General features: G+C 36.1%; 2 protein-coding genes across 3 annotated transcripts in view; one reads left to right on the forward strand and one right to left on the reverse strand.

Annotated features, from left to right (window-relative positions):
- Positions 1-780: 780 nt before the first annotated feature.
- LOC123554658 (uncharacterized) lies at positions 781-9,210 on the forward strand. 2 transcript variants are annotated; one of them, XM_053547939.1, is made up of 2 exons: positions 781-963; positions 4,674-9,210. In XM_053547939.1, the coding sequence occupies exon 2, from the start codon at positions 4,707-4,709 to the stop codon at positions 6,429-6,431; it is 1,725 nt and encodes a 574-aa protein (XP_053403914.1). In that variant the 5' UTR covers positions 781-963; positions 4,674-4,706; the 3' UTR covers positions 6,432-9,210. The 2 variants fall into 2 exon arrangements, with proteins under 2 accessions (XP_053403914.1, XP_053403913.1); XM_053547938.1 differs by having other exon boundaries at positions 782-959.
- A 12,215-nt stretch (positions 9,211-21,425) lies between these two features.
- Positions 21,426-24,608, reverse strand: part of LOC123555976 (uncharacterized) — a 43,755-nt gene continuing 40,572 nt past the window's right edge. The window contains exon 4 of the mRNA XM_053547940.1: positions 21,426-22,632. Coding sequence (XP_053403915.1) covers positions 21,842-22,632 — 791 coding nt within the window. The 3' untranslated portion in view covers positions 21,426-21,841. The remainder of the gene's footprint in view (positions 22,633-24,608) is intronic.

A 24,608-nucleotide genomic window follows, 5' to 3' on the forward strand; every position in this document is an offset into this window, starting at 1 on the left:
ACTTTGTGTTTCAAACACCTAAATACTCTATTACAACAGCATTTGTACTTTTTGTACTAAACTCCTTAGTGCCCTGTTACAACTGCATTTGTACTTTGTTGTACTAAACTCCTAAGTACTCTTTTACAACTGCATTTTGTATCTTGTGCAGGCCCGGAGCCAGAAGTTTATGACGGTGGGCATTAGTCTTGAACGAAGACGTAACCGCCAAGGCGCATAGCGAGGTATTGGAGAGGTGCTTTTGCCCATGTTAGGGGTGTCAGGGGATCTCCCCCTAGATTTTCTTTTTAAACTACAATTATGAAATGGTGTCTTCGGGTTCATTTATTGGTGGGTGAATTCCTCTCATATGTGGGGGTCAGGGTGCTCTCCCCTGGAATATTTGAATTACAGACATAAAATGGTGGCGTCTGGTGCATTTTTAGATCTAACGTTTGAGGTAATGGAGGGAAGGGGGTCCTCTCCCTGAAAAATTTTGAATTACAGTTAAGACATGGTGACCTTTGGTTTCTAGGTCTAAATTTAGAGAAAAAAATACTTTGCTGTTTGATGAGGATAGGTCACTTCTTAGCCAAATGGGACGGGGCACGGGCCCCCTCGGTCCGGCCCTGCTTTACATTATCAAATAATTTTTAAATACTTAGAATCCGTATTTATTAATTCTGTGATTCTAACAAGCAGAAACCCATGAAAGGTTCAAAAGGACCAGTTGAACATTTATATATTATAGTGTTTCATGGTATCGCCGAGATTATAACGACTTTGTTAATAGATCGACAGTATATTAGACCAAGCCCCAGTTGAACAAGGAAGTAAAATTTGACATTCTTCAACGAAATCAGTTAACTGCGTTTTCAATAAACAGCGCATTTGAATATCAATAAACACAGTTTTCGTTACAGTCAAACGTAAATAATAGTGATATTAGCATTTGATTGGAATCGTTATAAAACGTACAAGTACGTAAGTTATTTTGACCATTTGTTATAGCATGACTACGGCGTTTTCCTTTGAAGTTTTATGTTTACTAAATTCTGGTATCGCCTAGGTTAGCCGTGCTCTAAATTCCAATGCCTACAGTTTTAAAAGCTGAGGTATTTTATAGGAAATATATATGTTAATTAACTAAAACAAATTATAGGATTTCCTATATATTTCCTATACAAAAATTGATAACATGTATGTAGGCTATACTCCAAAAGATCTATGGATGCATAATGATATCCAAACTGAAACAAATATTGTTTTAAGAACATTTATTTAGATATACTCATGGTGACAAATGCCCCCGCAGCCCCTTGACCTTTGACCTGGTGATCCCAAAGTCAGTAGGGGTCATGTACTCAATAAGTACTATCAGCATGTGAAGTTTGAAGGTCCTGGGTGCAGTGGTTCACGAGTAAAGTGCCTGCATGAAAAAAGTTAGAATTGTGACGAACGAACGAAGGAAGGAACGAACTAACGAACGGACGAATGGTTGAAAACTAATATGCCTCAGTTCGGGGGCATAAAAAAAGATAAAAACAAGATGCTTTACCACAAAAACTAGAAATGGCTACCAGTCTTTACATAAAGTAAATACATGTATAACGAAGTACATGTTTCTAAAACGACAAGTTCACATACAAAAAAGTTATACATTGTATAAATCTTGTAAAATAAAACTGGTATTGTATAATTTATGTTTTGTCATTTTACAACTAAAATTGAAACAACGCTTTTGAACAAAAAAAAAAAAAATGATCATTCTGCATTTTAAATTGATTTGTTCTGCTTTGTTGCCTGATATTTCAGGTTTTTATATATTGCATATAATCTAAAAATACAAAACAAACAACAACAACCCTCCCCCATGTCACCCTCAAACAAACAAAATCCCAAGTAATGACAGACAACGAAAGAATTTGAATAAAATACATAGATCGTAAATATTTCAATATTTGATATGGTTTTAAACTGTGAATTATGTGATCAATAGATAACAGCTTTGTTATCTAAACTGTAAAGTAAGGCTAAGTTTAGGAAGCGTTGTAAAATTTTGGATCGATTACACCTATAAAACAGAAAAGAGATTTCTCTTTGTGTACTCGGCCAATATTTATCACTATGCGCAAGTTTAAGATATTCTTTGTTTATTTTTATGGCGTGGTCACACTACACGTAGTTAATCGTAGTAAGGAATGATCGTAGTTGATCGTAGTTGATCGTACTAAGCGTAGTTACACGTAGATAATCGTGGTCAAACGTAGTAATGATCGTAGTTCGAACTTATGATTTGTCCGTAGTAAGCAAATAATTTTTCGACATGTTCAAAATCTGACTACAATTAACTACGATGTTTTGACCCTACTGCGACCGTAGTTTGAACGTACATGTAGTTGATCTTAGTTAAACGTACTTGATCGTACTTAACAGTAGTGTGTATCGTTTTTGATCGTAGTACAAGTACAAACATGATATGAAACGAGAGCCGATTACACAAAAACTTTACTGTTATATAAATGAATTTCAATTCTAGTATGATAATATCGCTAATTATAAATACTTAAAAACTAAATAGAATTGTTTTCGGTATTCATGCGAAATGAACAACAGATTTGGATCGGCAAATATATGTACATGAATCGCGCTAGCAATCAACTGTGCATTTACCATGAAGACCGGGAAAATCCATTTTATATATTGCATTTAAATTATATTTTCTTTGCATTAGTTAGCAAATCTGTGGTATAAATTGCGCATTTTTATGCATTTTACTTTTAAATTCAGTTTTTCGGCCATTCTGTTTTATAACATCGTTTTTTCCTAGGCGGCATACTGAAGCTTAAATGATGCTGTCTCGTCAACTTCCTAGAGCAAAATGACTGTAGCTTTCCCGTCCTGCGCAGGCGCAATCACAACGCTTTTCCGTAGCTCAACGTAGTTGATCGTAATTTGTCGTACTTGATCGTACTTAACAGTAGTGTGTATCGTTTTTGATCGTAGTACAAGTACAAACATGATATGAAACGAGAGCCGATTACACAAAAACTTTACTGTTATATAAATGAATTTCAATTCTAGTATGATAATATCGCTAATTATAAATACTTAAAAACTAAATAGAATTGTTTTCGGTATTCATGCGAAATGAACAACAGATTTGGATCGGCAAATATATGTACATGAATCGCGCTAGCAATCAACTGTGCATTTACCATGAAGACCGGGAAAATCCATTTTATATATTGCATTTAAATTATATTTTCTTTGCATTAGTTAGCAAATCTGTGGTATAAATTGCGCATTTTTATGCATTTTACTTTTAAATTCAGTTTTTCGGCCATTCTGTTTTATAACATCGTTTTTTCCTAGGCGGCATACTGAAGCTTAAATGATGCTGTCTCGTCAACTTCCTAGAGCAAAATGACTGTAGCTTTCCCGTCCTGCGCAGGCGCAACCACAACGCTTTTCCGTAGCTCAACGTAGTTGATCGTAATTTGTCGTAGTTGTTCGTACTTCGATCGTAGTATATTCGTAGTGTAACGTAGTAACTCGTGGTTAGACGTAGTGATACCCTAGTTAACCCTACCCGATTTACTCGTAGCTGAACGTAGTTGTTCGTACTTACACCTTCTTCAACGTACTAAGACTTTCCATATTTCATATTTTAAACCTAGTTCGAGCGTACTTCAACCCAGTTAATCGTAGTATTACTACGACAAACTACGTTTAAAACGAACTACGACCAACTACGTGCGTGAACGTAAATGTGACCATTGCTTTACACAATGTACTATAATATTTCCTCATTAGATATTAAGTTTAAACATTGTAAATTCTTAATTCTTTTCAAGTGTATTTAATTTGGCTGAATATCAAATATTATATAATCTGTAAGAAGATTATTTGAAAGCATAGGATGCAACCAAGCAAAACAATAGCAGACTCGGTTTGATTGAGTCTGTTCACGAGAGGTAAAGTGCGACACCCCTCACGCCCCCTAGCACCGACTTAAGCGGATCTCTGTTATACATGCACGGATCTCTGTTATACATGTATTGAATGGACTCCGTGACTCTATATAACACTCAGAAGAGTGACTTAAGTAAACATGTTTACAACGACTGATCGATCATGGTGTAATGTGAACATAATCGCGGAACAAAAATTTAGCTATGTCTATTCAACTGATCAAGTTTAATTTACACTAATAACATCTGTAAGAATGTCCTTTGGAATCATGGAATATCTTCATTATTAAGAAAAGTAAGACTTATCATGCTTATCAGGATAATACTATCACCGTGAGAGACCTTTATTTTCAAGCTTAAGTATCGAACTTTATACTCTTTGCATATCTTGTAAATGCCAAAATTTTTCTTCAGGTTAATTGGCAGTTTTTATTATTGCAATTTATAATAATATATTGTTCTTCCCCAGATTGGCCGTGTCATAAATGACCACCAATGTTTTAGAAGATAATAAATTAATTGTATTTTGAACGATATGTACATGCAGTATGTTCTTGAAAAGACTACTAGTATCTTGTACATGTATTGATAAAGAACCCCAAGGTAGACCGGACACCAATCTCATAATGCAATGGTATAATGCAGAAATTCCATATTTTATATAGTGAAGAATATTAGGAAAATTACTAAAGAAGAGATTATTTTCATTTTTTGTTTCAGATGAAGGCTGAGTGTTTTGAAATATAGAAGAAAATGGAAGTTTCTGGCCGAAAGCCTGGAAGGTCATTCAAGGACACTGTAGGTAAATCGTCTGCTGAAGATGGTGAAGTCTTCTGTCAGCCATGTAGCAGTGACGGAGACTGGATGGTTGCCATGGGATACTGTGAAAACTGCAACGAATACTTGTGTGCTACTTGTTTGAAGGTTCATCGTAGACAAGCTGTGTCCAGAAATCATAAAGTCCTTGAAGGTGAAAACATGCCAAAGGCCCGTATGTCATCTGTGACACTTAATGCTTGTTCTGAGTTGTGTGCCAAACATACAAATGAGATAGTGAAATTCTATTGCTCAGCACATGATGTGGTGGGGTGCGGTGATTGCATGGTTTTGGATCATAAATCGTGTAAAGTCGATCGTATACAAGATATATCAATGAGCTATTTCAATGGCGCTGAACATCAAGAACAGCAACACAAGGTAGACCAGTTCCTACATAACATAGAACAAGTAAAGAGAGAGATACAAACCAATGACAAAAACATTCAACAAACATACATCAAAGCAGTAAATGATGTAAAATCATTCAAAAAAGAAATACTGGAATATCTGGATAAGGCAGAGGCGGACATGCTGGCGGAATTGAACAAAAGGAAAAAGAGTGACGAAAAGCTGATATCAGATCTAAAAGAGCACGAAAAGACCTTGAGAAGTAAGATCCAAGAGTTACATGAGAAACTACAACTGCAGTTAAATCAGGCAAATGAATTATTTGTACCCGCAAAAGAAATGAAGGAAAGAATTACGTACATAGGTGACAGTATAAAGGACTTGCAACAAAACTGCCAGTTCAGGCAGTATGAGTTTGTTTGTTCTAAAAACGTCAAAGAAATGGTTGCATCGCAGTTTAAGCTAGGTGAGCTATTGGTAAAGAAAAAAAATATTGCAGAAATGGAACCGAACTTTGACAGTGAAATTGAAATAAAAGTATCGGATGACACGGAAGATTGTTTCATTAATGCCTGTGCTGTTATTTTGTACAATCGGATTATATTAGCAGACAGTAGTAACAAATGCTTGAAAATTGTTGATATCAAAAACACAAAAATTGCAAAAAAATACAAACTTAAAAGTGTACCGTGTGGACTGGCAGTTATTACTAAGGATCGTTTTGCTGTTTCACTTCCTCGTGAAGAGAAAATACAGTTTCTGACACTCACGCAGTCTGACAAAATCACAGAAAGCAACGCCATAAAAGTGAAAGGCAGGTATGACAGAATCGCTTGTCAGGAAAATAAGATAATGATGTTATACACTGATCATGTTGTTATTCTCAATATGGATGGGAAAGAGAAACAAACTATATCCGTTTCGAATGTAGGAATTGTGCGTGATTTCGCTCTTGACTCTAAATCTCTTTATGTTTCTGATAGTTCGTATAGAGGAACGAGTGTTTTCAGATTTGATTATGAAGGCAATCTTATTGCAACATACAATGATACGGATCTTATACATGTAAGAGGACTCTGTGTAACAAGAGATGGTACAGTTCTTGTATGTGACTGGAAAGATGATGGAAGTATTCATATGATTTCACCAGAGTGCAAGAAAATCAAAGACATTTTGAATCATAATGATCATGTTATTTGTCCCTGGTGCGTTTCGTTCTGCGATGAAACCAACAGACTTTTTCTTTGTAACTATTCATTTTCACTTGATCCAAAACTGAAAAATGTTATGAAAATATTCCAGTTAAAATAATACCAAAATTAATTAGTAAGTTAAGATTTGAAATTGAAATTTGTTTTTTTAGCTGAAACTGTCAGAAAATATGAAAATTTTGATCATTCAGTAAATTTGAAAATGCTGATGGCAATTAATTTACCGACACATAGGTATTTAAAGGGGGCATGTCTGCAGATAAAAATTCATTCTTTCAAAACAGATAAAAACAGTAGGCTTACAAGAAGGAGTGTTTTCAGATTTGATTTTTAAGGCAATCTCATAGCAACATAAAAGGATAAGGATCTCTCAGACATTTGTAACAAGAAATGGTACAGTTCTTGTATATAACTGGGAAGATGGTGGAAGTATTCATATGATTTAACCAGACAGCAAGAAGATCAAAGCAGTTTTGAAGTATAATGATCACATTAGTTGTCCGTGGTGCGTTTCATTCTGCGATGAAACCAACAGACTTTTTCTTTGTTATAGTTCAGCTACACTCGATCTGGGAATTGTTATAAACATATTTTAATTCAGATAATACCAAAATTAATTTGCAAGTTGAGATTTGAGTTTGAATTCTGATTTTCAGCTGAAAGTATGGAACGTTACATCATTCAATGATCCTCCTTGGCAATGTTTAAGTAAATGGTATTTTAAAGGGACATGCTGCAGGTGAACATTAAAATTCCATTTTTTAAAACAGATAATTATTGATTTTAGATGCCGAAAATAATAAACCAGTATGTGTATTATATAAAATACAGCCTTCTTCTATTTTGCATCAAGGTTCAATTAAGCGTGACTAACAATTTCAACAGTTTTCTTTATATTTTTTGATAAAATGATTGTCTTATATAAATAGACAAAAACCTCTAAAATACATTGAATTATTTCATATTTTCTTTGTATTGCAATTACTTATTAATGAAAGCATTTTCTAAATTTCGAAAAAAAAAATAAATCTGGAGGCCTTCAGCTTTAATAAACATTAATAGTTGTTTGTCTCTGAACGAAAATTATTTTGCCTGCATACGACTTAACTTTCATACTCGGTTTGACTACTTGTTTAGAAAACAATTATCAAGTTTAAAAAGCAAAAAATAAAATAACAGATAAGAAATGTCTGTGACAGACATGTTTTAAGAACAACATCGTATTAACTACAGTAATAAACGGTTTGTTCCATTTTTTTGTTTGTATGCATACATTTTTTGACTAACGCATTGTTAATACATTTAATAAACATTTTAGTTGTTTGTCTCTGAACGAAAATCATTTTGCCTGCATATGACTTAACTTTCATACTCGGTTTGACTATTTGTTTAGAAAACAATATTATCAAGTTTAAAAAGCAACAAAAAAAAAGAAGAAAAAAAAAAAAGTAAAATAACAGATAAGAAATGTTTGTGATAGACATGTTTTAAGAACAACATCGTATTAACTACTGTGTAACAGTAATAAACAGTTTGTTCCATTTTTGTTTGAATGCATGTATTTTTTTGACTAACACATTGTTAATACATTCAAGAAAAATGAACATACATCTATCTGTTTTTGTGATACTCTATGCATGACCTTTGTCACATGTGCATGTTGAGCTTGTGTTGTAATATAGTATTGTTATATATAGTAGCTATAGAGCATTGTTTGTAAGAAAATGGTTAAATTATTTTATTTTTTGTCGGCTTTATCTATTTATCGTGCTTAATTTGGTATCAATGTACTAGTAACAACACTAGCCATGTAGCTTCATTAAAGATGGTTCTTAAGTTGTTTAAGCGGTGAATTTTACACAGGAGTGGATAAACAGGAATAAAATATCATTTATAAAAGACATTTCTACCGGAGAAACTGGAGCGCAAATTAGTCTGTTTCATAGCGCATGTTTATTTATTCCAGTGTGTTGCATTTTGTCCAATGGGAAGGAGATTTTTGTTAACAATTGAGCTGATCTGCTCAAAAACAGTGCTTATCGAGACCAAAAACTTATTGTAACTCTTAAAATTGAAAGGACTACTAATCTTAAGACAAAGTAAATATATTTTCCGACGTTTGAAAGCAGAAAATAATTTCTCCTGATTGGTCAATCTCAGTTGTTTATATGGTCACATGTTTAGTGGTCGATACAATCGATGTACAGATAATTCAAATCATTTAGCGTTGGGCATTACGTGGACACAACTTGGTTATTTTTAATTTTAAAATAAATTTTATGTTAAAATCTGACAACTTCTGTTTAAGATGTGAATACACAATTTAGGAATACTCAAACTTAACTTATGTATACTAGGTTTTAAGTATGTATTTAGAATATATCACGGAACTATATTCCGTGGATTAATACTGTTATATTCTGATAGTACTTGTGTTTTCATTTATGGGGCAATATGATACAGTAATTAACTAGATATTATGAACTATGTTGAACAGTTCACTGTTTATTAAGATCTTTTGATAGTTTTCACCTGATAACAATAGATCTTCGTCTTATAGATTAATCACTAATTGGATTTGCAGTTGGTACTCAGAAGTATATATGAATTAACTACAAGGATTGTGAATATGATGACTATAGGTGATTAAGTCAAAGACATTATTGACTCTTATATAGAAATAATTTAGACAGGTTAACATTATCAAACTGTTCGATACAATACATGATGATTTTATAAATTTGCAAATGAATTGTATTGATGAATATATAATTTATATATGTATGATGATAGAAGGAATGTATAAGTATATATTGTCAATGAAATGTCTAACCAATGTCCAAACGCTACTATGCAATTTAATAAATACTATTACAGTATTTGTTGTTTGGTATTTCTGAGATGTGTAAGGTAGGAGAACAACAGTTTCATAGTATTATTTGGGTTATAACTCTTGAAACAACTGTGGATTTTTTTAATTCACAAAACTATCCAATGAATGACTCTTTTCCAAGATTATTCAAATTGCTCGGATTCTTCGTAAAACATGGCCGCTTTTGGTGCATTCACTTTTTCGCTAATCTGATTTTAATATTATTTGACAGAACTCTTCTTAAGGAGTTCCTCTACTAAGAAGATTAAAATAATTCCGACTTGTCAACACACATGTCCACCAGAGTGCATGATCACCTTTCCCTGTATACATTTGGAAAATTTGAAAATACTTTCAGAAAACTGCTAGCCGGACTGAAAATGTTTCTTATGCAAATATATCTCGACATTTGCCATGGCTAAAAATAGAAGGAAAAACAATTGCAAGCTCTGTATCTCCTAAACTCCTTGAAGGATTTTCATGAAACTTGGGTCAAAATCATCTCATCAAGACGATGTGCAGAACCCATGAGTCAGCCATGTCGGTTCAAGGTCAAGGTCACAACTCAAGGTCAATGGTTTGAGCCTTCCATTTCGTGTCAGCTCTGCATCTCCTAAACCCCTTGAAGGATACTCATGAAACTTGAATCAAATGATCACCTCATCAAGACGATGTGCAGAACCCATGAGTCAGACATGTCGGCTTAAGGTCAAGGTCAAAACTCAATGTCAAAGGTTTGAGCCTACCATTTCGTGTCCGCTCTGTATCTCTTAAACCTCTTGAAGGATAATTATGAAACTTTGACTAAATGATCACCTCATCAAGACAATGAGCAGAACCCATGAATCAGCCATGTCAGCTCAAGGTCAAGGTCACAATTTAGAGTCAAAGTTTGAGTCTTCCATTTTGTGTCCATTCTGTATCTCCTAAACCCCTGAAAGGATTTACATTAAACTTGGGTCAAATGATCACCTCATCAAAAACTCATGAGTCAGCCATGTCAACTCAAGGTCAAGGTCACAACTCAAGGTCAAAGGTTTGAGCTCTGTATCTCCTAAACTCCTTTTAGGATTTTCATGAAACTTGGGTCAAATGATCACCTCATCTAGACTATGTGCAGAATTCATGTGTCAGTCATGTCAGTTCAAGGTCAAGGTCACAGCTCAAGGTCAAAGTTTTACCCTTTCACTATCCATACCAGTGGCGGGGGATTTAGCTGTCTTTCAGACAGCCTTGTCAATACACGTATACAATCTCAGGGATTGGGAAAATTACACAATGATCATTACACATATATTACATATATTAACCCTTTCGCTGCCGAGGACCCGATACGTAATGTACACTGTATTTGCCCTGAGCACTGTTTACACAAGGGAAACAATCTGTTTATAGTGTGAAATTATGGAGAGAACCCTGTTTATGAATCCTAATCCTGTCCATATTACGAGGAGCGCTTGAAAAGTAGTGGCAACAGTAGCAGTCATTTTCCAAGATATGACTATATCAGACCTTCAAAAATACAATTAGATATATGGGGATTGTAACCACACATGCAGATGATGATTATGAATTCAAGTCATTATCTTTTAATGTACCAACAAGAGCTGTCACTAATGGTGACAAATGCCCCCGCAGCACCTTGACCTTTGACCTGGTGACCCCAAAGTCAGTAGGGGTGGTGTACTCAATAAGTACTATCAGCATGTGAAGTTTGAAGGTCCTGGGTGCAGTGGTTCGCGAGTAAAGTGCCTTCATGCAAAAAGTTAACGTTGGTCCCTGTGACCTTGACCTTTGACCTGGTGACCCTAAAGTCAGTAGGGGTGGTGTACTCAATAAGTACTATCAGCATGTGAAGTTTGAAGTTCCTGGATGCAGTGGTTCGCGAGTAAAGTGCCTTCATGCAAAAAGTTAACGTTGGCCCCTGTGACCTTGACCTTTGACCTGGTGACCCCAAAGTCAGTAGGGGTGGTGTACTCAATAAGTACTATCAGCACGTGAAGTTTGAAGGTCCTGAGTGCAGTGGTTCGCTAGTAAAGTGCCTTCATGCAAAAAGTTAACGTTGGCCCCTGTGACCTTGACCTTTGACCTGGTGATCCCAATATCAGTAGGGGTTGTGTAGTTAATAAGTACTATCAGCATGTGAAGTTTGATGGTCCTGGGTGCAGTGGTTCACGAGTAAAGTGCCTTCATGCAAAAAGTTAACGTTGTGACTAACGAACGAACGAACTAACTAACGGACGGACAGTTGAAAACTAATATGCCTCCCTTCGGGGGCATAAAAATATGTCTATAAAGAAATTTAAGCTTTCGAAAAAGAATTAACATAAAAATAATTCCAAGTATAACAACTTGGTGACCTTGACCTTGGGTATTATGGGCCCATCTCCTGCAAATACTTTGTATGCTGAACAATGTTTATGTGAAATTACAGTAAGATGTAAGCAATAGTAACAAAGATATGACAGAAAAACAAAGGTTGCCGAAAAACTTTAACCTTAAAAATAACCTAAGAATAACACCTTGGTGACCTTGACATTATGCATAATGGGTCCAGTACCTGCACATACTTTGTTTGTATGCTGGAAAATATTTATGTGAAGTTACAATAAGATATAAGCAATAGTAACAAAGATATGACAGAAAAACAAAGATTGCTGGGAAACTTTACAAAGAAAGCCCACGCCGACGCCGGGGCGAGTAGAATAGCACCCCTTTTATCGAACAGTGGATTTTGTTTGTTTTGGGTTTAAGGCAGTTTTTCAACAGTATTTCAGTCATGTAACGACAGGCAATTAACCTTACCAGTGTTCCTGGATACTGTACCAGTACAAACCTGTTCTCCGCAAGTAACTGCCAACTTCCCCACATGAATCAGGGGTGGAGGACTAATGATTTCAGACACAATGTCGTTTATCAAATAATCACGGAGAATATACGCCCAGCCCGAGGATCCAAATCACGACCCCGCGATCCGTAGACCGAGCTAAGCGGGCGGATTCGAAATAGTGGAGGTAAAAATGTATCAGTAACACTATAACACTATTGTGTTCAGGGACAGGGTTTTGAGCTACAGTTCCATTGGAGTAAAAGAACAGGGGCTTACATAACCCGCCTGACGCTTCTGCTCTGCCAAGCAATAACGGGTCTCTCGATATTTTCACCTACCCACATTTTATTATTAGCTCCCCTAAGCGCAAAGTGCGCATGGTGAGGTATTGTGATCACGCTTTGCCGTCGTCCGTGCGTGCGTGCGTCAAGTCGTCTGTTGTCAACATTTGTGTTTAAACAACATCTCCTCGAAAACCACAGAATGGATTATGATGAAACTTGGCCATGATATTCCTTGAGTGGTCCTCTATCAAAGTTGTTCAAACGGCTCCGCTTGGTTGCACACAGGTGCTGCCATATCTAGAAATAGAAAAAAACTTCAAACGACATCTCCTAAACCGATGGTCCGATTTTATAATTTCACACAAATGGTCCTTATGTCACCCTCTACCAAGATTGTTCAGATTATTTTGATTTGTCAAAACACATGGCCGCCAGAGGGCGTGGTCACTCTTACGTATATTTATATATTTGAAATTTAAAAATCTTCTTGTGAAACTGCTTGCCAGATTTTAGAATAATTTTACATAAATGGTCCTTGTGTGACCCTCTACAAAGATTGTTCAAATTATACCGATTCGTCAAACAACATGGCCGCCAGCGGGCGTGGTCACTTTTCCCTATATGTATATAGTAGATTTTTAACTTTAAAAATCTTTTTCGTGTGAAACTGCTAGCCCGAATTTAAAATAATTTTGCAAAAATGGCTTTCGTGTGACCTTCTACCAAGCGTGTTCAAATTATTCTGATTCGTCAAAAAGCATGGCTGCCAGGGGGCGTGGTCACTTTTCTACCCTGCACCAATAATAGCTAGAGCCTTGATATTTGGCGTGCGCTATCAGATTTGTAATGTCTACCACTCTTGTTCAAAATATTGCCCTAGGTTCAAAACAGTGTGTGACATGTATATAATATAGGCTAACATAAAAGAAACCTAACACTGTACTTACACAAACACACTGACTTGAAGCCTTGCACACAGGTGAGCGCTTTAGGGTCAATGAACCTCTTGTTTTCTTTATAGTCAGGCTCAAAAAAGTACAGCCATGTCTCTTCACCTGTAGCAATTTCTTTGATATGCTTTATATTTGACGAACAGAGCGGAAGCTTTATCTACCCTCTCCCTCTTTTGCTTAGGGGTCTTTTAAAATCAGAAAAAAACCGCTGACGAATTAAGGCCCGATACTTCCCCATTCTATGAAGTATGACAGTCCTATATCCAAATTGTCTCCAGTTGTTGACTGGAAATCATTTTCAACCTCAGGGTTGCAGAGTAGAGTTACGAGACCTGCACAGTGCATGTCAGATCATGACAGTGACAAAGTGTTTGAAGATTCAATCCATTCCCATTAGTTGGTACTGAGATACTAGCTTACATACAAAACCTTAACGAACAAGAGGGTCATGATGACCCTTAATCGCTCACCTGAGTATATTGAACCACATGTTTCAAATGGCAAACTAATGCTAAAATATTAGAAAGTAGATCAGTAGGTCACATTTATGGTCACTGAAAGACAGTTTAAAGATTGGTGTGCAAAACTGTACATGTCATCCAAATCTCTTGATGGCAGCTGACACAGTTTCGAAGCTGAACTAGGTATCATCAAAGTGAACATTCTGACCAATTTTCATGAAGATCCTTTGAAAATTATTGACTCAAGAGAGGTCACAAGGTTTTTCTATTTTTAGACCTATTGACCTAGTTTTTGACCGCACGTGACCCTGTTATAAACTTGAACTAGATATGATCAAGGTAAACATAATGACCTATTTTTATGAAGATCCATTGAAAAATATGGCCTCTAGGGAGGTCACAACGTTTCTATATTATTTGACCTACTGACCTAGATTTTGATCGCACGTGACCCAGTTTCGAACCTGGCTTAGATATCATCAAGATGAACATTATGTTCAATTTTCATGAAGATCCATTGAAAAAAATGGCCTATAGGGAGGTCAAAAGGTTTTTCTATTATTTGACATACTGACCTAGATTTTGACGGCACGTCACCCAGTTTCAAACTTGACCTAGATATCATCAAGGTGAACATTCTGACTAATTTTCATAAAGAGCCATTGAAAAGGAGAGGTCACAAGGTTTTTCTATTTTTAGACCTACTGACCTAGTTTTTGACCGCACGTGACCCAGTTTAGAACTTGACCCAGATATCAAGTTGAACATTATGACCAATTTTCATGAAGATCCATGAAAAGTATGGCCTCTAGAGAGGTCACAAGTTTTCCCTAGTGTTAGACCTACTGACCTAGTTTTTGATCGCACATAACCCAGTTTCAAACTTGACCTAGATATCATTAAGACAAACATTCTGACCAATTTTCATCAAGATCCATTGAAAAATATGACCTCTAGGGATGTCACTAGGGTTTTATATTACTTGACCTACTGACCTAGTTTTTGACCGCACGTGACCCAGTTTCAAACTTGACCTAGATATTATCAAGGTGAACATTCTGACCAAATTTCATGAAGATCCATGAAAAGTATGACCTCTAGAGAGGTCACAAGGTTTCTCTAGTTTTAGACCTACTGACCTAGTTTTTGACCGCACATAACCCAGTTTCGAACTTGACCTAGATATCATTAAGATAAACATTCTGACCAATTTTCATCAAGATCCATTGAAAAATATGGCCTCTAGGGAGGTCATAAATTTTTTATCATTTGACCTACTGACCTAGTTTTTGACCGCACGTGACCCAGTTTCTAAACAGACCTAGATATCATCAAGATGAATATTCAGACCAAATTTCATACAGACCCCATGAAAAGTATCCCATCTAGAGAGGCCGTAAGGTTTTTCTATTATTTGACCTATGACCTAGTTTTTGATGGCAGTTGACCCAGTTTCGAAGCTGAACTAGGTATCATCAAAGTGAACATTCTGACCAATTTTCATGAAGATCCATTGAAAATGGACTCTAGAGAGGTCACAAGGTTTTTCTATTTTTAGACCTACTGACCTAGTTTTTGACCGCACGTAACCCAGTTTCAAACCTGACCTAGATATGATCAAGGTGAACATTAGACCAGTTTTCATGAAGATCCATTGAAAAGTATGGACTTTCATAAAGATCTAATGAAAAATGTGACCTCTAAAGTGGTCACAAGCAAACGTTTACGCACACACGCACACACGGATGACGGACGCCGTGCGATCACAAAAGTCCACCTTGTCACTTTGACTTGTGAGCTAAAAATTCGAAAAATGGGCTTAATTTTGTAAAAAAAGCAAAATAAAAGTTATGGAACCTGTGCAATGTTAGTATATTTACCATAGTAAATAAGTGTGTGAAGTTTCAATCCATTCCCACAAATGGTTACTGAGATACCAGATTACATACAAAACTGATCCAAATCAGGACGCCAAACCCGACGCGGACACCAGCAAGTCCAATAGCTCTACCTATTCTCTGAATAAGCTAATAATTATACAGGTGGTCCAAATCTCTTTGCTGCAGCTTTGAAAATACGAAAGTAGGTCATTAGGTCAGGATTTACCTTGGAATCATTTCCTCTGATAGGACCTGATGACCTAGTTTTTGACCCAACATGACCCAGTTTCAATCTAGAGATCATCAAGATAATCATTCTGTGCAAGTCTGTGTCAAATCAAAGCATAAATGAAACTTCTATATGCCTGAAAGGGCCAAAATAGAAAATGTAGCCCCTTTCAGGGACAGTAACTCTAAAACGCATGATGGAATCTAGACGGTTTTCAAAAGGATCCGAGATCTTATTGTGACTTAAGTTGTGTGTAAGTGTGGTTAAAATCAAATATAAATGTCACTTCAATCGTGATCAAAAGGTAAAAATTACCAAAATTTGGATCTTTCAGGGGTCAATCAGGGGCAGTAACTCCGGAACCTATGATTGGATCTGACAGATTCATCATGAAATCCAAGATTTATTGTTGTTAAAGCTATTATGCAAGTTTGTATCAAATCAAATCATAAATGAAGTCTATATATGGCTGCAAAAGCCAAAATAGCAATTTTTTGCCCTTTAAGGAGTCATGACACTGGAACCCATGATGGGATCTGACCAGTTTTTGTAAGGAACCAAGATATTATGCCAATACGAGTTATGTGCATGTTAGAATAAAGCTGATTGCAAAATGTGGTCTCTATCATGTTCACAAGCCAAAAATAGCAAATTTTGGCCTTTTAAGGGGCCATAACACTAGAACCCATTATGAGATCTAGCCAGTTTTTGAAAGGAACCAAGATATTATTCCAGTACAAGTTGTGTGTACGTTTGATTAAAGTTGATTGCAAAATTTGGTCCCTATTGTGTTTACATGCCAAAAATAGCAAACTTTGGCTCTTTAAGGGGCCATAACTCTGGAACCTATAAAGGAATCTGCAAGGTTTTCAAAAAGGAACCGAGATATTATGCCAATACAAGTTATGAGCAAGTTTGATTAAAATTCAAAATCTCAAATTTTGGCCATTTAAGGGGCCATAACTCTGGAACACATGATGGGTTCTGGCCAGGTTTTGAAAGGAAGCGAGATATTATGCCAATACAAGTTGTGTGCAAGTTTGGTTAAAATTGATTGCAAAATGTGGTCTCTATACTATTCACAAGAAATTGTGGACGTACGGACAGAGGGCCATCACAAAAGCTCTCCTTGCCACTATGTGACAGGCGAGCTAAAAACTAATAAAATTATCTACTGACCACAGGAGATCATCCCACAGGAGATCATCTAGGCCTACGTATTCTCCAGTTATTGACTGGAACTATTTTAGTCTTGAAGTCACGGTGATCTTGAAATCCTGTCCTTAAAAACACTAGGAACTAGAAGGTGACAAAAACATACGTCTCCATTTCACCTATTTTTACCTTTAGCTCTGGCAGCCATTTTGTGCTGTAAAGCGGAATGTGCCAGCAAACTGGCCTGGTACTGATCACTCCTGTGAAGTTTTGTGGAAATCTGTCCAGTAGTTTGATATGTCAAAGCCGACAGTATCTTTACTTTAGCTCTTGGTGGCCATTTGGCAGAACTGCAGCGACATGTTGTCGTAGGGTCGGTATGATCCATCCTGTTGAAGTTTCATCGAGAATCAAGCCAGCAATTTGGCTGTGAAAGCTGACAAAACAAGAGGCCAAAATGGCCCTTATACGCTCACTGTACACTGGCACTTAGGACAGAAGGTCAAGAAATCATAATCAAGATAATCAAAAGAATTATTGAGAAAAATAGTTGAAATTGTCTTAAAGTTACGCAAATAGCCAGTAGTTTCATGCCTGAAGGATTAATCAGAGGAGATTAGGAAGCACATTTTTTGAATGGATAAGCCAAAGGAATAATCAACAAGGGAGAACTTAAAAATAAATCTAAGTCTCAGAAAAATACAACTTGTCAAAGGAACCAGGAACAACAAGGGAAGAATTTACCCAAAAAAAAAAATTCTTACAAGGTTACAGTATGTCAAAATACACTAAATAAATTGGAGGTACCATCCATGTTGTACCACAGAAAAGTGTCTCAGTTTTTCCATACGGCTAATAATAAAAAGTTTCTTAATAAAGCATTTATAGAACCATAAAAGGGAAGTAATAAAAAAAATTATTAAAAAAGGATCTGCCAAATTAAAACAAGAACACTGCAATCGACGCTAAATGCAGAGCATATACACACAAAACAAAGTCATAGACCTTTGATCCCTATGTGTACCTTGACTCTGGCACCATTGTTTCGATGAGGTGAACATTTGTGTAGGTTTTTTGAAATCCTTCAAGGGATTCAAGAGTTACGAGCGGAGGGAAATTTGTTAACCACAGGCATACAGAAGCGGGACACCGAGGCATAAACAAAATTGTCCCTTCGGGCGAATAAAAAGGAATCAAGATCCTATATCGTATACAAGTTTAGATTGCAAGTTGGTTAAAAAATCAAATCATAAATCGAAAGCATGTACTGTGCAACAAAGTTCAAAATGTCTAATTCTGGTCTATCAGGCCATATCTGACCTAATGGAATCTGCAGTGAAGAAAGAACCAAGATTTGTGGTGATACAAATGTGTGCAAGTTTGGTTCAAATCAAATATAAATGAAGCTGCCTATGTGCAGACAAGGTCAAAAAGCTATTGGTACCTAAGGGCAATAAATTAAACCATAAAGAATTCTGTTCAAGAAGAGAACCAACCTTATGTGACATAAGTTTGTTGCAAGTTTTGATTAAATTCAAATCATAAATGAAGGAGCTTAATTGTGCAGAAAGGTCCAAATAGCTAATTCGGCTATATAGGGCCAAATAACCCTGGAAACTAATCATGGAATTTGGCCTAGTTGAAGACAGAAACCAAGAATTTGTGGTGATACAATTGTGTGCAAGTTTGGTTAAATCAATTCAAAGAAGAGTATTGTGCGAAAGTTAAAATAGCTAATTCTGGCCCTCCAGGAAACCAGAATCCTGGCCAGATTCAGAAAGGAACAAGATCTTATGGTGATACAAGTTGTGTGCAAGTTTGGTAAAATCAAATCATAAATAAAGCTGCTATTGTGCAGACAAGTCAAAATAGCTCATTTTGGTCCTTCAGGGGCCATAACTCTGGAACCATAATGGATCTGGCCAGTTTAAGAAAGGAAACCAAGATCTTATGGTGATACAATTGCTGTCAAGTTTGGTTCAAATAAATCAAAAATGAAACCACTATCGTGCAGACAAGAAATTGTAGCACAAAAAAGCTAAATTCTGGCCCTTTCAAGGGGCAATAACTCTAGAACCCATAATGGATCTGGCCAGTTTCGAAAGGAACTGAGATATATGCAATACAAGTTTTGTACAGTTTGATCAAAATTGCTGCAAAATGTGCTCTATTTGTGCGACAAGTAAATATGTACGGTCGACACGAAGGGCGATAACACTAGGCACCTGTACATGGGAAGTGGCTTAAAGAAGAGCACCAGCATTGGGTGTGATACATTGTTTGTGATAGAATTTGTCTACCATGATTTCTAATCTAAATAAGGCATCATTCTTGCAAAAGCAAAATAGAGTTATGGTTTCTAAATGTACTGTGTCCCTTATGATGGTGAAAAACTTGTGATAGTTAAAGCATAGCTTTGAAGTTTGGTAGAAAAGTTGACTTAAAACTTAATACTCAACAAGGAAAATGATTTTCTAGTCTCAAAGGGGCAATAATTATTGCAAAATCAATGTAGTATGTTGGCATGCTTACAGGTCAGCTTATGATGGTGAACAAGTGTTGCAAGTTTCAAACAATACTTGAATTTAGGAAGAAAATTGACTAACAAAAACTTGACGCAAAAATAGCAATTTTCCTAGTAAAAGGGGCCATAAATCTGCAAAAGCATGATGGAGTTTGAGGTTCTTGCTAAATACGGGTTCAGCTATTTGATGGTGATAAAAAGTGTTGCAAGTTTTATAAAGCAAAGCTATTGATGGTTAGGAGTAAAAGCGACCTAACAAAAAGCTAACCTAGTAACTATTTTCTAATCAAAGGGGCAAATAAATCTTGCAAAACAAAGATGTTAGTTTTTTCTTGATTGTACAGGGTTGCATATGGATGGTGAACAAGTATTCCAAGTTTCAAAGCAATTGCTTTGATAGTTAGGAAAAAGTTTGACCTAAACATAAAACTTAACCAAGAAATCTGATATTTTCTAAGTACAAAAGGGGCCATAAATCTTGCAAAAAGCAAGATGGAGTTATGTTTCCTGCTATACAGGGTCAGCTTATGATGGTGAACAAGTATTCCAAGTTTCAAAGCAATAGCTTTGATAGTTTAGGAGAAAAGCTGACCTAAACATAAAACTTAACCAGGCAACGCCGACGCCGACGCCGACAACCGCTCAAGTGATGACAATAACTCATCATTTTTTTTCAAAAAATCAGATGAGCTAAAAACAAAACAAAAAGATTTTTCTATTTTTTTTCTGGTGGCCATTTGTACAGTGTTAGCAATATGCAGAACTGGGCTAAGTACTGATCACTTCTGTAAAGTTTCATCGAAATCCAGCCAGCAGTTTGACCTGTGAAAGCTGGAAAAGGTATTTCTTTTTCGATCTCTGGCAGCCATTTTGTGCAGCGAAGCGGAACGTGTCAGCGATACGCACAACTAAGCTTAGTACTGATCACCCCTGTGAAGTTTCGTTGAAATCTTTCAAGCCGTTTTATTTGTGAAAACTGGGCAAGATTTTTCTATCTTTAGCTCTTGCAGCCATTTTGTGTAGCGAAGGGGAATGTGCTGGAAATAATGCAAAACTAGGCTTGGAAATAATTACTCCTGTGAAGTTTCATTGAAATCTGGCCAACAGTTTGACCTGTGAAAGCCGGAAAAGCTTAATGCGGATGGACGGAAGGCGAAGACAAAAACAATATGTGGGGGAGACATAGTTATCTGCTGACCACAGGAAATCATTCTATGAAGTTTGACTGCTGTAGGCATAAGCAAACACAGTAGACATGAGCTAAGTGATTTACTCATCTCATTATCTTTCAATGAATTTTAATTGCAAACTAGAAGTGATTAACATGGGGTTATTTCAAAGGGGAAAAAATCAAATACAAAATAGGCAGAGTTCATAAACCATTGGAAAAATAATACGCTCATACTAAATATGTGGAACGAAATTCACTTTTCAAGGATTTTTCAATTGATACTTGTTTTCTTTTTATTTGGACTATTTTTCTCATTACCACATCATGGTACCTTACTTAACTTTTGTCAGCTTTTTCTAAGAAATTGCATTCTGTGAAATTGCAAAAAAATTAGTCATAGACTTGCTACTGGTTGTATATCGGAATAGCATCTTCTTTCAAATTACCTTCATTTTTATTATCACCATTTCGAAGTTATTCTTTTCACAAAGTATTTTGCTGATATAACATTTTTCAAATAGTCATAGATAAAATTCAAACATTCGAGTACTTTTTCATGTTTTTTCGTGTTTTTATAATGTTCAAGGCATTTTCAAGAACTAGCATCAATTCAATAGACTTTACAGACTTTTCTATGTCTGTACAAACACTGGACTCACATTCTATCACAAACACTAGATCTGTGAACGCATCTATTGTTCACTTTGATATTTCGATTTAACACTGAAACATATATCCTTCATATTTTGATATTTATTCCGGTAAGAACTAACTTCAGTTTTAATTACACTTAGTAAAACTCTATAACAAGTCTTAATAAACCTCCACATAAAATAGTAAACAGAAAGCGCAAAGAGCAACCATAAATGAGCCATGTTATGAGAAAACCAACATAGTGCATTTCAGTGACAAGCATGGATCCAGACCAGCCTGCACATCAACGCGGTCTGGTCAGGATCCATGCTGTTTGCTAACAGTTTCTCTAATTGCAATAGGCTTTGAAAGCGAACAGTATAGATCCTGACCAGACTGCACAGATGCGCAGGCTGGTCTGGATCCATGCTGGTCACAAACGCACTATGTTGGTTTTCCCATGGCGTGGCTCAAATGTTATCAAAAGATGTTTCTGCAAATAACTGTAACATTATGATTTACTGCCCGCCATAGAAGGTTCTGTTTGCTTTGCTGTAAATCTTCTTTGCTGCGGTCAAATACTTACTAAAATCTGGAAATTCGAAAAGGGGTGAATATTGAAAAACTGGTTTCTGTGTCTCATCGCCATGAATGGTTAACGGCTGTGATATGCCATCACTAAAACAGCTGTATTTGTCAAACTTGGTAACATATTCCCTAAATTTGGATGGTTTCTCACCCATAAGGCCTAAGTCTTTTGCAGGAAAATGACTATTCATTGCCAACGAAAGATAAATTACAGAAGAAATATCAAGATCACCTGTAGCTGGGTCAAACAAAGGCAAATCTTCACTGATGAGAAGTAAATCTTTTGAACAACAGTACATCTGTATACGTACAAACTTTTCAGTTGCCAAAAATGAAGGTATTAGCAAATCTTCAACCTCACAACCTGGTAATTCATTCACCCGCAGAAAAGCATTTGTAATGGTTTGTGCTAAAGCTTGATAAAACGGCAGTTTACCAGAAGGTGCTTGTTCAACTTCAACAATATTCTGACTGCTTTCATAGTCCAAGTCTTTATCAGATGAAAGACTGCAATCACTGGCATTACTAGGTATATCTATGCTACTAGTTTTTTGTCTTTTCTGGACTGGCTCGCCACTTTCAACCCGTTTGACGTACCTATTCCCAGGATCACAATCATTCTGTTCATTACTTTCATCTTGGCAGTTTTTGGATGCTTCCACTTTTACAACACTGTTTTCAACAATTATATCTGCATATCCGTGCCATACTTCTCTATTTCCTGTAGTTAAAACAAATAAGGCTAAAAGCTGAAAACAAAACAGCCATGATGGCCCTAGATTACTGACGTGAGTTTCCCAACTACCTTGAACAGTGTTGGTATAGGTTCACGGAAGGAAAATATTTATGAAATTATTTTGAAAAAGGGCCAGTGTTTTCTGACATGATGACATTTAAAGTTCCTGCTAAATACTGAGGAATAGTATGTGTGTGTATGTGTGTGGATTGGGGTGGGGGAGGCAAAATTTAATGATGACATGGGATATGGGACAATATTAAGAAATAATAAAATAATTATTTAGGGTGATGTATGCAGATAGGGGTTGGAAGGGAATGATGACGTGATAATAAAATACAGTATCATGTAACACAATATACTAAAAGAAGACGATAGAGCCTAAGTTGCTCACCTGAGGAGGACCTTGACCATTGGAGCTTGCTCTGACCAACTTTGGTGAGCATCCTTTAAACAGTTCATTAACAAGAGCTGTCTGATGACAGCGCGCTCGACTATTCAAAGGCTTGCCAATAAAATGGATATGATAATAGTACTGTTACAACTGTGTCACAGTAAGTTTCAAAATTATAAAACCTGCTGTAATTTACAAGTTACTTACAATGGCAGAAGTTTGTATGCAGTATTTACACATTAAATACAAAATAGGCATAATTCTGTTAAAATACAAGTCAAAGATATGTGACCTTATACACTGACCCTTAACATAGCTTTGTAGTCTCAATCCAATGGTCCTAGTACTTAGAAAGATTTTTAGTTGCATGCAAAACCTCAATATAAACTAAGCAGACAAAGGGGTATAATTCTGTTAAAATACAATTCAGAGTTATTGGACTTGGCACAGAGACAGTATGCAATGACCCCAAGACATGTTTGAAGCCCCCAAATACTTACAAAGGCAGAAAATTGTACTCAGTTCTAACACATCAAGTTTCTCAGTATAAAAAGGCACACAATTTTGTTAAAAAACAAGTTATACTTCTAAGACCTGGACCTGTGACTATATTTACTGACCATGACTGTGTGAAGTTTGAATTCAATGTATCAATGCATTGCAGAGATAGTTATCATTAATATCTTGTCATACATGTGCACACTGTCACTATATGCAAATATTCCAAGTCTCAGTTGAATATCTTTAATTATAGTGTTCAAGATATTTGACTTTATCAAAACCTTTAACCAAAACTTTTAAGTTAACAAGGGGCATAACTCTAAAAGATATTGCTGATAGAGTAATGTCCCTTGTCATACATGTGCATAATGGCACTATATACAAGTATTCCAAGTCTCAGTTCAATATCTTTGATAGTGTTCAAGATATCTGACTTTATCAAAAACATTAACCAAAATTTTTAAGTTTAAAAGGTCATAACTCTGAAAATATTGCTGACAGAGTAATGTCCCTTGTCATGCATGTGTACACTGTCACTATATGCAAGTATTTCAAGTCTCAGTTAAATATCTTTGATAGTATTCAAGATATTTGACATTATAAAAAAACTTTAACCAACGCCGATGCCGACGCCGAGGTGAGTAGTATAGCTCTCCCTATTCTTGAATAGTCAAGATAAAAATCAATTCAAGGTATTTCCTTTTCTTGCTTTGATGGCCCCAAAATGCCTAACCATTTAAACAAACTGTAGAGTTTGGTGACAATCTATTTCTTTTTTTCAACTGTAGTGGCCCCTGAAAGCGACAAATTAAGTGCCTCAATTAGAAAACAAGAGGGCCATGATGGCCCAATACATCGCTCACCAGAGTTGATCTGGCCTACTGACCTAGTTTTTGACTCACATGACCAAGAGTTGAACTTGACATAAAAATCATCAAGACAAACATTCTGACTAAATTTCATAAAGATTTGTTTACAACTGTGGCCTCTAGAGTGTTCACAAGCTTTTCCTTTGATTTGACCGGTGACCTAGTTTTTGACCCCACATGACCCAGATTCGAACTTG

This window comes from Mercenaria mercenaria, chromosome 7 (genome assembly GCF_021730395.1).
Source record: "Mercenaria mercenaria strain notata chromosome 7, MADL_Memer_1, whole genome shotgun sequence".
Classification (NCBI taxonomy): Eukaryota; Metazoa; Mollusca; class Bivalvia; order Venerida; family Veneridae; genus Mercenaria; species Mercenaria mercenaria.